This window comes from Cibotium barometz, chromosome 2 (assembly GCF_041138505.1).
Source record: "Cibotium barometz isolate CiBa-2024 chromosome 2, ASM4113850v1, whole genome shotgun sequence".
NCBI classification, from domain to species: domain Eukaryota; kingdom Viridiplantae; phylum Streptophyta; class Polypodiopsida; order Cyatheales; family Cibotiaceae; genus Cibotium; species Cibotium barometz.
Genome location: NC_141047.1, coordinates 65,097,233 through 65,112,557, shown reverse-complemented (window position 1 = coordinate 65,112,557; position 15,325 = coordinate 65,097,233). Strand labels below are relative to the sequence as shown.

The following is a 15,325-nucleotide window of genomic DNA, read 5'->3' as shown; positions in this document are numbered from 1 at the left end:
CAAACAGGTTTAGAGGTGAGTAGATGTAAATTGATGGTATTCAAATGACTCATGGTATCCAAATTAAATTAATAGAGTTGTAATATATAAACTCTAATTGAAGCAGGATGCAGTACCACACTCTAACATGGTACCCTACGTGCAACGAGAGCACGCAAAGCGTCGACGAGATGATGCTGGAGCTTCGGGATCTATTGTCAGAGATGAGTGGAAAAGGGATGACAATAGCCCTGCACCCCACGAAGTTGTGGAAGAGGAGGTGCTTGATGATATGGTGCGGAATCTTTTTAAGGATGATCCCAAAGGTATGGACGACGATGATATGGAACAAGAGCATCTTTACAAGGCTTCATCGACACCGGTGTTTGAAGGGTGCACAATCTCTATTTTACGTGCTTCACTTGAACTACTCAATATACAAACAGTTTATGGATGGAGCAATGCAAGTCTTGACGCGTTATTGAAGTAAGCATTCTAACTTACAAAATTGAACTAGTGGTTTAAGGTTTAGGATTTAAGACTAATTATAATTGATGATATTGGATGCAGGCTATTATCAAACATGCTTCCAAAGGAAAATAGACTACCCACCTCAAGAGACATAGCGAGGTGCTATGTGACATCTCTTGGAGGACCGGATTATGATCGCATACATGCATGCGTCAATGATTGCATTCTCTTTCGTGGGACGCATAAGGAGGCTCTACATTGTCCCACTTGTGGTGAAGCAAGGTACAGAACAGATATGAAGAGTTTTGATGTACCTCATAAAGTCTTGCAACACTTTCCTATAATTCCTCGCATCAAACACATGTTCAAGTGCAAATCCATAGCAGAGCTCATGTCACGGCATTCCTCACATCGATCGGATGATGGCATGTGGAGAATTCCCGCAGACACTCCTGCTTGGAAGCATATTGAAGATGAGTGGCCCAGCTTTAAAACAGAGCCCAGAAACTTGAGACTTGGCCTGGGTATGGATGGAGTGAATCCATTTGGTTTCAAAAGCACCGCATACAGCGTGTGGCTAGTTGTGTTGGTGAATTACAACCTTCCACCATCAATGGCGATCAAGAAGGGACATCTTATGTTATCCCTTCTAATTCCAGGGAAACATAAAGTCAAGCATATGGATGTTTATCTTGAACCATTGATTGATGAGTTCCATTAAAAGTTCAAAACTATCAAATACTTATCATAGCACCACATTTGAAGGTAGTCAGGATTAATACATCTCTAGCTCATGATTCCTTGTAGCCAAGGGTGGGCTTGATGTTTCCCTTGAATTAGGGGACCTCTTCTTGATTAACATGGAAGGACTCATGTCCTTCTCGACACTTTCTATATAAAAAAAACTTTATCATAGTCTCTAGCTATAATTATGACTTCTGAAATAGAGGATGCTTTTTTCATTCTTGAAGAGGTTATTCAATGGTAGATTAAGCTTCCAAATGAATCGATGGAGAAGAGTTGCCTCATTCATCTCTAGAGCAAATTGGAGAAGTTTAACAAAAGTTTAGTGGTATGCTTTTAGGGTCTTCCTTTCTTGGGTTAGCTCCAAAAATTCATTCATTTTATCCTCTCGAAATCCTGGAGGCCAAAACCTTTCTCGAAGAAGGTGTACTTTCATGGCATCCCATAACTGATTCTCGTTCCCCTAGTTAGATTGACAACAGTGCTTCCAACTAATTTGGCATTTCTTACGGTTTTTAGATGCAAGCAAGGGTGAACTTGCTTCTTTCATTGTGTTCATTAAAAGTTCAAAACTATTAAATACTTATCATAGCACCACATTTGAAGGGAGTCAAGATTAAAACATCTGAGATCTTCATTTTTTTGAGAATTACACATCTAGTGCCTTGGGGTTGACACATCCAAAGATTATCAGGATTAATACGTCTGAGATGATTAGTTTTTCTGAAAATTACACATCTAGTATCTTGGGATTAACACATCTAAGAGCATGATCCTCTAGGAATTACACATCTACCGAGACCCATGTTTATCTAAGATGGGTTCAAGATCTTGGATGATCGTCCTAGTGTAAAGCATCCACCAATGGATGGCATTCACACGTCAACTATTCAAATCTTAATGGAGTTATAGTCTTAATAATTTATAATATGCAAATTAATGAATAATATCCTAAAAATTTCTCTAAAAAAAGTTTCGATCTATCCTTCTAGTCATTCAGTCTCTCACTAGTTTCTTAATTTGATCACCCTATGTTTTCCCTCAAAAGGTTTCCTCCCCCAATCTTATTTCTCAAATTTATTGTACAAATATCTTACGTGTGCACCCCCAAGATACAAGCACAATTTCATAGGATGATTGTCTCAACATGTGGGGATATTCAAATCACTCCTATGGCAAGTAGGGATGATTGATTCGTCCTCCTCATATGATAAACAATCACTTGTTTTAATCCCTTGACAGTTAACCTTTGAAAAACAAATCCTAGGAACTAAGATCGGCTCTCTAATACCACTTGTAAGGTTCCCCTCTTTTAAAATAGGGGAAACACTTAAGCTAGTCCACTAAGTCTTATCATGGAGAATATTTCCTACTCATCGACACCTTGACCATGTGGAGATTCAAGGATACGATTCATAGGTAATCCTCTTCTATTTACTTATAGAAATACTTGTTGAATTCGATTATCTTTAACCCTGCTATCCCTATTTCTTGACCTAATTTTTGCTCTAGCTCATGATTCCTTGTAGGCAAGGGTGGGCTTGACGTTCCTCTTGAATTAGGGGACCTCTTCTTGAATTAGGGGACCTCTTCTTGATTAACATGGAAGGACTCATGTCCTTCTGGACACTTGTTGAATTCGATTATCTTTAACCCTGCTATCCCTATTTCTTGACCTAATTTTTTCTCTAGCTCATGATTCCTTGTAGGCAAGGGTGGGCTTGACGTTCCTCTTGAATTAGGGGACCTCTTCTTGAATTAGGGGACCTCTTCTTGATTAACATGGAAGGACTCATGTCCTTCTCGACACTTTCTATATAAAAAAAAACTTTATCATAGTCTCTGGCTATAATAATGGCTTTTGAAATAGAGGATGGTTTTTGCATTCTTGACGAGGTTATTCAATAGTAGATTAAGCTTCCAAATGAATCGATGGAGAAGAGTTACCTCATTCATCTCTAGAGCAAATTGGAGAAGTTTGACAAAAGTTTAGTGGTATTCTTTTAGGGTGTTCCTTTCTAGGGTTAGCTCCAAAAATTCATTCATTTAATCCTCTCGAAATCCTGGAGGCCAAAACCTTTCTCGAAGAAGGTGTACTTTCATGGCATTCCATTACTGATTCTGGTTTCCGTGGTTAGATTGACAACGCTTCCAACTAATTTGGCATTTCTTAGGATTTTTAGATGCAAGCAAGGGTGAACTTGCTTCTTTCATCATGTCTATTAAAAGTTCAAAACTATCAAATACTTATCATAGCACCACATTTGAAGGCAAATAGGATTAATACATCTGAGATCTTCATTTTTTTTAGAATTACACATCTGGTGCCTTGGGATTGACACATCCAAAGATTATCAGGATTAACACGTCTGAGATGATTAGTTTTCTGAAAATTACACATCTAGTATCTTGGGATTAACATATCTAAGAGCATGATCCTCTAGGAATTACACATTCGAGACCCATGTTTATTTGAGATGGGTTCAAGATCTTGGATGATCGTCCTAGTGAAAAGCATCCACCAATGGATGGCATTCTCACGTCAACTATTCAAATCTTAATGGAGTTTTAATCTTAATAATTTATAATATGCAAATTAATGAATAATATCCTAAAAATTTCTCTAAACAAAGTTTCGGTCTATCCTTCTAGTCATTCAGTCTCTCACTAGTTTCTTAATTTGATCACCCTATGTTTTCCCTCAAAAGGTTTCCTCCCCCAATCTTATTTCTCAAATTTATTGTACAAATATCTTGCGAGTGCACCCCCAAGATATAAGCACAATTTCATAGGATGATTGTCTCAACATGAGAGGATATTCAAATCACTTTTATGGCCAGTAGAGATGATTGATTTGTCCTCCTCATATGATAAACAATCACTTGTTTTAATCCCTTGATAGTTAATCTTTGAAAAACAAATACTAAGAACTAGGATCGGCTCTCTGATACCACTTGTAAGGTTCCCCCCTTCCAAAATAGGGGAAACACTTAAGATAGTCCACTAAGTCTTATCTTGGAGAAAATTTCCTACTCATCGACACCTTGACCATGCGGAGATTCAAGGATATGATTCATAGGTAAGACCTAGTTCTATCCCACAGGGGGAGTGTGGTCTTCTAAAAATCAAATCACCCATAGGGTAATTGATCGTAATTTGGACAACTACTAGTCTTGATTCCTAGAGACAACGCTTTTTTTCTCATCCATGCAAGGCACAGCCCCGCTGGCCTAGTCTTCTTGAATAGAATTACCCGAGGGCTTTCACTTAATATGTTGGAAAGCTACCCGACTAATCGAGTCTACCCGTCCGTATGATGGTGCCATCGGGGTATTCCATCCTCCCACTTTTTACCCTACACATGCGTCAATTTGTGTTCTAATTAATCCTACCACACTGTTTGACATAAATAAACATGTTCCTTAATTAAGGCCCTTTTCACAAGGTTTGTTAAAATAGCCTTTTTCCACAGTATCATAATGCCAAAGATAAGATTTATAAAGAAAGTTTATACATGAATCAATTCCATACAAGGCAAACCGGCTCTCTTATTCTTTTCCTTTATAATGCCGATGATCTAGAATTCGGCCTTCTAGCCTCTACATGCTGGGCAAAAACTTACGGGACCATACACCTCATCATCGGCCCTGGGGGGAGGACTCAAGCCGACATGTCACCCTCTCAGGCTCTGTTGCTCGATCCTCCCGCCCCTCAGAGGGATGTCTATGCACTAGGGTGGGCTAATTCACCGCACTAGCTTGGGCGCTTAGAACTAGGGAGCATCACAATCACTCGCCTCAATCGAAAAACCTCATTCTCCCAATGGTATGAGGGATACCATGGGCTGACCCTGGGCCTTACTAACGTCTCCATCGTCCAGATATACAAGCACAAGAACGGGGCAGTATCAAGGCAGGGAGAGGTTGTACATGTATCTTAATTTAACTAAACCATAGGACTAAAATCCACGTTACTCAACTAAACCATAGGACTAAAATCCACGTTACCTTCTTAAGAAAACAACCCTTTCACAAAGATTTTAACATTTCAACTTGAGAATGCGCGATAAGACATTCTTTATTAAGGCATATGTTGTTGTTTAAAAGAATACAAACTTTAACTAGTAAATCAATCGAATAGATCACTATTAACAATTAATAGAGAAGCCGGGGCCATACCTCAACCCCTAAGAATGATATATAATTGAGAAAATATATATATATATACCTTATAGAAATTTATTGTTTATCGTTGTCTTTGCTCGTTTAATAAGAGATTCAGAACTTGATATATGAGAATAGAGAGTCTTCTAATACCTTCGCTTACGATTGAAATCATTCGATCATCCCCAAGATTTATCTCCTCTTACTCATACTCTGACTTTTCTCTCTTTCTTCGAAGATCTATGGCAAAATAGCCTTCTCTTGTAGGGCTACGGCATACTATTCTTTCTTTAAAAGAAAAGCTATGGAGTTTTCGGTCTCTTCGTCCGAAAGACCATAGCAATCTAACCTTCTCTTCTAAGAGATTAGATAAGAATGAAGGGATATATACATCTCAAGCTCTAGGATTACCTTGAGGCTACTTGCTACCTTCTTACAGTTTTCCTTGTTGTGTAGGGACCCTGACAGAGCAAATTGTTTCGGCCATAACTCTTTGATAAGAACTCAGAATATGGTTGTATAACTAGTCAAAAGAACTGGAAGGCATCTAGTCTACAAGCCAACACAAGTAGAATAGGCAAAAACATCTGTATATAGCTACAAACGTGCCATCTTTAGAAACGTATTATTTTTTCACATTTTTAGTATGAATGGACTTTAAATATGTAAAAGTACTCTAAATACGACCTCCTATCACCTGAATTCGAATTTCTATTTTTGGAGATACTTATCTCTTAATAGAATTATTCTTGTCTTCTTATTTCTTTTAGGATTTTTGGAGCTAATATTTTTATTCTAACACTTTTCTAATGTTTCTAGCCTTATTATCTCTCTTCTCTAAGTACACTCTCTTTCCTTATTGAAATCCATATTAAAAGAGACACATACATGGCTTGGGGGAGAGACCTTACAACAGTACCTTCCTAGGCATGCCGGTAGCAACCAATGCGTGCTGGTAGCTTCAAACGCATGCGGGTAGCAACCAACGCATGCCGGTAGCAAAACCAATGCATGCTAGTACCTTTCTACGCATGCCGGTACCTTGCAATGCATGCTGATAGCTACCTACGCATGTCGATAGCTTTATGTATTATGCCATATGCATTAGCCTTATGTATATTATTAGCCATATGTATAAGGCTATATGCATAATGCCATATACATAAGAGTTTTAAGTATTTATGTTTTTTCTTGGATAGATGGCAAATAACTTGAGGCGTGATGTTACACGTGAAGGAGGAGTCGATATCCCAACAATATTTGTAAGTATATATTAGCCTCAAATTGTACCTTATCTTTTAATTAAAGAAGGTTATCTTAAATAAAAACTTTCTAAAATGTTGATTTGTTTGTATGTCTATAGCTTGAAGCAATGGACTGCCCCCTATGCAAGATGAATATGATTTTGCATTAGATAGCCCCTAGCTCCATAGATTTTCATTACACTTTATCTTGTATATGAGTTTTTTGGAATCATACACTTATGTAATTCCACTAAGTATTGTAATTGAATTTTGACATTCCTAAAACCATGAATTGAAATTGTCTTTTTTTTTGGGGTATTTGTCAAGTTTTACATTACACTTGTCCATGATGATGTAAAGTTGTGTTAGTTTAATTGTGTCTACATTAGAAAAAAAAGAGTTGGGGTAGACTGGGGAGTCCTGTGCATACTCCCTGGTTTGCCCCATATTTTTATTATTATGCAGTACTTTCGCTGCTCAACAGTGTGTTTAGCACAACGACATAGGTCCGATATCTCCGTATCCTTCTAGTTATAAAAGCGTTGCTATTTTCACTCCTAAACCCTCATTCTGTTGTAGTGATACTTCCTCTCGCTCTCTTTCTCTACCCTCTCTCTCATCCTCTCTCTCATTCTCTCTCTCTCTCTCTCTCTCTCTCTCTCTCTCGGGTTTTACCTAAAAATATGTAAGTATATCACGTGAGTTCACATGAAAGGGCTTTTTAATTCAAAATTTTATAGTAAATTCATAGTAATATATTTATTATGAATTTATAGTAAATTCACAGTAATATATTTACAAAAGAGTTTTTAAAATCAATTTTTAAAAAAACACGAATGTCCATAAAGAAAAAGGGATCATTTTATTTATGAAAAATTCACAGTTAAGGAGTTTGTTAAATACCCTTTAAATGCACGTGATACATCCTCGAGCTCTCTCTCAATATATATACACACACTCTCTCTATCCCCCACCTCTCTCTCAACCCCTATGCCTCCTTTCCTCCTCGTTCTCTCTCAATCTCTCTCTTGATCTCTCTTTCTCATTCTCACACACTGTCTCTTTCTTTCTCACACTCTCTATCATAGACATACACACATACACACCCTCTCTTCCTATCATTATCTCCCTACCCTCTTGTCCATTCTCTCACTCTTTCTGCTCTTTTTCACTCACTATCTCTCGCTATATATATATATATGATTAATTAATCTTAATGAGAGAGAGGGAGAGAGAGGGAGCATAGTAAATTGAAGAAAGGGTGTGTGAGATAATTACTTAAATTGAGGATGTGTATGCTCAATCTTGTACATTATAATAGAATAAGTAAATTTTATATGTATGCATTTTTTTGCTAGAAAAAAATGATGAGTAATATTTTGTACTACAGAGTTTTAAATATAAATATCATTATTGTTATTGAAAAAAATACTAGTCTTTGTGGATAAATATTGATTTTGTGAAGTTAAATATCCTTCCTTGTATTTGGATACATATTATTTATAAGAAAAAAACAAGTTTTTTACATAGAGCTTGTTAATTATAAATTTAAATCTTTTTAAAAAAATATAAAGAATATTCAATTTATGTAGATTGATTGCTTTCTTAATACTTATATACTCGATTTCTTTTATGAAGATTGAAATCTTTAGGTAAACACCATATAATTATATACAATGTAAGTTCTCAACTATATGGAGATGTTACTATTTTTAGTATATAGAGATCATTGGTTTACTAGATGGAAGTTTTATTTCATATACATATATTCAAATTTGCTATATAGACTTCATTTCTTTGCTAGTTGTGAGGTGGCTTTTCAATATAGTTTTTATCATTTACTATATAGAAACTCCACAATGCTATATAGGAAATGCTACTTGTTATATAGTGAAAACTTATTTATTAGCTATAAGATTAATTTCTTACATAGATATTCACATTTCTTACATTAAAAAAACTCTTTTTGCTAGATGTAAAGTAGGTTTCCTATATAGATATTGTCATTTTCTATATGGGAATCACTTATTTGCTAGATAAATAATGTAATTTGTTAGATCCGTATACAGGAAATCATGATTATTAGATTGAATAAGAAAAAGGTGTCTTTGAGATGTAGCAAATTTGGACTTTGCTTGTGTTCTTCGGGCACACGAACTGGAGCGCGAGAGAGAGGAAAACCCGCGAAAGAGAGGAAAACCACACTGAAGCTTCTCTGGAATGCTTCAAACTACAGATCAAAGTTGAAGTTTAAAAAAAAAAAACATTCGATATTGAGACTCGAACGTGAACATCGTGTGAGTGTGGGTTGGTTAACTTCAACTTGGGTTTACAAGTTAATCGGTTGATAATGTGCGACGGCAACCGCCTGCAGCTGGGATCCACGATGGGCAGCGTGGGCTGAAGTGGCTGGCGGCGACTCTGGCGTCCATGAGCTCTACTATGGCCGCAGACTTGACGCAACGTGGGGCCTTGTACTGGTTGATGGATGCCCCTCTGCTCAAGCAGTAATCCATGAGGTGGTCAAAAGTGCCAGGTTTCACTAGCCTAATCTCGAGAGGCCCGATAGACTTATCAGAGGCTCGCCCTTGGCGGTACACGGAGTCCAAGTTCTCCTCGATGGTGATGCAGCACTCCTCCAAGACCTTGGACATGGGGGCCATGCCTAGAAACTCTAGCTGGTGGTGATCTTGCACATATTGCAGCTCAAAGAAGAGATCGTAGTGACCAGGAATGGTAGAGAGGTCTACGAAGCTCGTGTATTCCAAGAGCCTTACCGAGTGCTGGTCCAGATGCGTGGCCGTGGCAGCTTTGACCGCCTTGTGCAGCGTCTCTTCGTCCGTCTTGTCGGAGTCGATGCTAAGGGCGACGTTCTTCCGGCACACGAACTGGAACTGTGGAGCATTGTTGTGGAATCCGGTCACGCGGAGGATATCCCCCACTCTGTAACGGTAAAGGCCTGGGCGCGAGAGAGAGGAAAGCCGCACTGGGTTAGGCACACAAGCTTCTGTGGAATATTAGTTCTAAGCTTCAAACTGCAGATGAGGAGCTTAGGGATTTTCATGTAATACCTGCGTAGGTGGTGACGACGAGCTCGTATTCCTGGCCTATTTGTACATCAGCAAGCTCCACGAGCTCTGAGCTCACCTGAGAGCCCGCAGGTAGACGTCCTGCTGCTACTGATGAAGAAGCTCGGTTGGTTGGGAGGAACTCGAAATAGGCCATGTTGGGAATGATGGTGTAGGATACCTCGGCGGGCTTGCAGAGGGGGAGGAGGTTAACACCAAAATAGCACTCGGACGAGGCGTACATTGTGCACACGAGGGGCAAACCCCCGCTGTAGAAATCCAAGGTCGGGATGTACTGCGCCATCGCGCCCGTCACGATGACGTCGATGTACTTGGTGCGAGGCCAGAGACGCGTGATCACTCCTTTCCAGCTAGAAGCCTCCGCATCCACACAAGCCTGGCTGACGTGGTCGGCGAGGTCGACATTGGGCCTCGAAAGGAGCTTTCCAACCGCAGACCTGGCGGGCGCGTCCGTGATGGCATCGCTGAGGTGGCCGGTGCGGATGTCGTGGCAGAGGTTCCTCCAGTGCTCCTGCAGGAAGCGGATGGCGCGGAGGAAGCCCGACGCGAAGACGGCACCCATCCTCAGCACCTCCGCGCGCTGCAGCAGCCCGCACAGCAGCTGGCAATACATACTCTGGTGGGCATCCGGGCACAGCACTGTCTCGTTGGGGCTGGTGTACACGTTGTAGGGGTCGTATGGCCGCTCCGTGAACCAATGGCTCTTGTAGTAGCTAGTGAGAACGGGGCGAGCCAGGAGGCCGCCCGGGGTCTTCACCTCCGACTTGATGAAGAAGAAGTACATCCCCTTGCCCTTGTCGAGATCGGGCATGTACCTATTAAGCAATCCAAGATTTAGATCAATACGTTGGAACTGACGTGAGACTCGCCAACATCTTACTTAGAACCTTGATCGACGTGCTTACTGGTTCATGATAGGCATGAGGAAGCTATAGAGGAGACACCGCCGTTCGAACTCGTCGTGTATGGTAGGCATCAATTTACGCTCTCCGGCAGAAGTTCCAGAGCTGTAAGAACCACAAGCAATATGTTCAGCTTTAACAATCTCATTACATAAAGTACAAGATATAAACACGCTATACAGTACTACAGACTCCTGCGGCCAACGCACCTTGTCAGAAACTCCGACACTGGGTGGCCGGACAGTATTGGTGCAGTATCTCCATTAGCTATGCGTTGAATCTCGGGCTGAAGATCTTCGTAGGTAATCACGGGGAGAAGTTCCTTGAACGTCGCACGGTCAGTCCTTCCGTTCAGGCCGAACCTTCCCAGGTACTCGGTGCGTGCGTTCCTCTCCAAAATGGCGGAGAGGGTTTGCTGCTGCACGTGGTCTGCATTGAGGGTCAGGCTCTCGATGAGCTCCAGGGCCTTCTTGTCATTGTCTTTACTAGGGCTGATAGAGTTTCCATTGCAAGAAGAGGCCGTCCCACTAGCTGCCTGAGCGGTCATTTGCATGGTGACAAATTTCAAATTGTATTGAGGTTACAATTGTGAGATCACAGGCCGCTTCCGCCTTCGATAGGAAGTAACCAGTAGTACTGAAACGCTAAGCGGAGAAGTACAATGGCTTGGAACAAGGCAAAGCGGAGGATAATAATGGCTTGATAGAAGGCAAAACGGAGGAAGTAATGAACAGTGAAACGATAAGCGGAGAAGTGCAATGGTTTGTTGAAACAAGGCAAAGCCGAGGAGAATTAAACAATGGCAGCTTGTTGAAATAAGGCAAAGCGGAGGAAGTTGCAGCTTGGAGGACCTGTGTAGCTCTCTCCTACAAATTTATAGAAAGGCCCGAGGGGAAATGGAACCGTAGCTGGGGATCTACCTTCTGCAGCAGACCCGGGTCGGCTTGTGCTTACTGTACAGGGGACAGCGGCCCGGGCCGGCGACAAGAGGGGCGGAGATAGCCGTGATTGTGTCGCCCTCTTTGCCCGACATGTTCCGTCTGTACCGTGTGACGCGCGGCAAGTTGAATTTTGGACTGTTGCACATTGTCATGTTGAGTCAGTGTTGACTGACTAGCTGCGGAGCCTGGCCCGGCCTGACGTCTGCCACCACGATCACTTTCAACTCTGAGGAATTATCTTCAACAGTCAAAGTACTGCTCGCCAGCTCGTGAGGAATTCTCTCCAACCAGTCTACCAGACATGGTGTTCCTTGATTTCGGTGATGCTGCTAGTCAAGCTTTGGTTAGGCTATGTTGTAGCCTGATGATAATTCCTTGTCCACGGTACAATGCCTGAAGAGTATATAGATGTTCCAACTTCTTGTCGTTAAGAGCGCAGAGCCGCACGCTACGCTACCACTTAACGTTGGAGTGCCTAGTTGGATGACTTGTTCAACTGCAGTCGACTTGTTGGCTAGCTTGTCAACGTCCGCCCAGTCCCTCTGTCCCAGACATGGTGTTCCTATGCTGCTAATAAAGGTTTCTTGGATTGTGTTTCTTGGGGTTTTTTATATAACCTGTTGAAAATTCGTACAATGCCTCTTGTGTATATACATGTTCCAGTCTCAAGACCTTCTTTTCATTAACCACTTGCATAGCTTTAATATCCATACATAGAGCATACATAAAACATGCATATCCATACATAGAGCATACACAAGACATATATATGCATATTTGAACTAATATCCATGCATAGTCTACACATAGCTAATATTTGAGCTAATATCCATGCATAGTCTACATAGAGTATACATAACGTATATATATACATGCATGCATATTAGAGCACATATATAAAGAGAATGTGGGGGAGAGAGAGAGCTTGAGTTCCTTGTAAGCAAACACACACACACACACACATACACACAAGAGTGCAAGACACAAGAGAGATGAATGGTTGAATTTTCTTCTTTCTTCTTCTCTTCTCTATAACAATATAACTAAAAGATAAGAGTACATTAAGGGAAAGTACTCTCCTACAACAACATACAAAGTAGTCGGCCTATAGTGTGAACCCGACTATATGAGCTAGCGCTATAACTATGTCATAACTCTAGTACTCCAAAGTGGCTACTGTTATATAGCCTATCATCTAATGGCGGCATATCGACCATAATCTCATCAACCATGCTAGTGATATAAGTGCAGAAGCTATCACCCAGGTGGGTCATCAATCTCCGTTGTAGCACTAGTTGAGCCCTATATCTCAACACTCTCCCTCGAGCTCAACTCCACGCGCTTGACTCCAAAGAGGCTCCTAAACCTGTAAAGCTTCTCTGTGCCCAATGCCTTTGTGAAGAACTCAGTCACTTGATCCTTTGTGCTAACATATACAAGATCTACATCACCTGCTAAAACCTTCTCCCTCACAAATTGATAGTGCATCTCAATGTGCTTCGTTCTGGCATGGTATACTGAGTTACTGGGACCAACTGTATGCTACTCATGTTATCACAATAAATGACAACGGCCTCACCCATATCACCAAGTTACTTCTGAAACCAAGCTACCTCACAAGCTGCCATAGCAGCACCCTTGTACTCTGCCTCTGTACTCGACAAGGCAACTATTGGCTACTTCTTACTGCTCCAACTCACAACAACACTCCCAAATGAGAACATAAAACCACTGGTAGATCTTTTGTCTGCAACACTACCAGCCCATTAATCAGCATCTGTGTACCCATGTAGCTGTATCTCTATACCAGCCTCATAGAAAAGTCCATAATCAACTGTGGACTTTATGTACCTGAGAATCCGTCTAGCCGCATCCAAGTGTGGCTTCCTAGGGGCCTGCATAAATTGACTCACAAGTCCAACAACAAAACTCAAGTATGGCCTAGTAATGGTCATGTAGATCAAGCTACCCACTATGGACCTGTACGTAGTGGGATCCTTCAAAAGCTCACTTGTATCTGCAAAAATCTTTGTGTTATGCTCCAATTGCACTGAAAAAGGCTTACAGCCTATCATACCATACTTGGATAACATGTCCAAGCCATATTGCCTCTGTAATAACAAAATGCCATGAGGTGATCTCACTACCTCTATGCCCAAGAAATACCGCAGCTCACCCAAATCCTTCATCTCAAACTTTTGCTTAAAAAGTTTCGTGACATCATGTATTTCAACATCACTATCACCAATGATAACCAAGTCATCCACGTAAATGACTAACAGCATGATCCCTCTATCTATCTTTTTCACACAAAGTGAAAAATCTGCATTGGATATTTGAAATCCAATAGTAACAAGATACTCCTCGATCTTGTTTGACCATGCTCTAGGTGCCTGCTTTAAGCCATACAAGGCTTTGAATAACCTACACACAAAATCTAGATGTGTATCACTCTCATAACTTGGTGGCAGTATCATGTAAACTTCTTCTTACAAATCACCATGCAAGAAGGCATTCTTTATATCCATCTTATATAAAGACCGCAGAGCCGCACGCTACGCTACCACTTAACGTTGGAGTGCCTAGTTGGATGACTTGTTCAACTGCAGTCGACTTGTTGGCTAGCTTGTCAACGTCCGCCCAGTCCCACTGTCCCAGACATGGTGTTCCTATGCTGCTAATAAAGGTTTCTTGGATTGTGTTTCTTGGGGTTTTTTATATAACCTGTTGAAAATTCATACAATGCCTCTTGTGTATATACATGTTCCAGTCTCAAGACCTTCTTTTCATTAACCACTTGCATAGCTTTAATATCCATACATAGAGCATACATAAAACATACATATCCATACATAGACCATACACAAGACATATATATGCATATTTGAACTAATATCCATGCATAGTCTATACATAGCTAATATTTGAGCTAATATCCATGCATAGTCTACATGGAGTATACATAACGTATATATATACATGCATGCATATTCACTACTACATGTTAGCCTAATACCGGCGCTATTTAACGGGGTCTAAAAAAGCCCTATGAAACTGTATAGTGCACAATTGTCGAATGCATGTCTTCATTGCCTTCCCTGCACTATCCATTATTGGTGCCCCATCCCTAATTGTGTAAATCTTGCTGTTGTCATGGTCATGTGCAACCCAAGGAGTGGAAGGTGACCCTATGGGTGTGCTATCAACAAATGACAGCGAAGGACGACGCTCACGTGGTGGTGGTGTCACAGCATCTGTGGCACTACCACCACAACAACCTCCCCCTGAAGACCTACTACGTGAGCGCCGTCTATGTGAAGAGGTGGTAGATCGAGCTGTAAGAGGAGTGGAAGGCTGTGTGGTATGAGGTGTGGGAGCTGCTGTCATACCCACGGGTGTGGGAACTGGCGTCGGGAAGCCAGATGGTGAGGCAGATGTCCCTGCTCTCGAGAACCCCAATAACTCTGAGCCATGGCTCTCTACTCTGGAGTCATGGACGAAAGAAAACCATATAACTATTGGAGACTCATGCCCTGCGGTGTAGGATTAAATGAGAAATCTAGACTGTAGTCGTAGGGCGGTGAGTCACCCATGGCCTGTTGGACAAAAAACCATATGACAAACTTGTGCGAAATGAAAATTACACGGTAAACAATGAATGAAAGAACTATATGACAAACATTAACAATGATAAACAACATTGGTAAAACTATATCAACTTGCTCCTACAGTAGTGATTATGATGGTAAACATTAACAATGGTAAACAATGAAAGGACCTTCAATGTCATAA

General features: G+C 40.9%; 1 protein-coding gene across 1 annotated transcript; it reads right to left on the bottom strand.

The window, feature by feature from the left end:
* Positions 1-8,812: 8,812 nt before the first annotated feature.
* LOC147641366 (indole-3-acetic acid-amido synthetase GH3.6-like) lies at positions 8,813-11,432 on the bottom strand. Its single transcript, XM_086810395.1, has 4 exons — positions 10,802-11,432; positions 10,596-10,697; positions 9,673-10,505; positions 8,813-9,560 (listed from the first exon to the last, which is right to left on the bottom strand). Exons 1-4 carry the CDS (start codon positions 11,143-11,145, stop codon positions 8,938-8,940), a joined length of 1,902 nt encoding a protein of 633 aa, XP_086666521.1. The 5' UTR covers positions 11,146-11,432; the 3' UTR covers positions 8,813-8,937.
* Between the last annotated feature and the right edge of the window lie 3,893 nt (positions 11,433-15,325).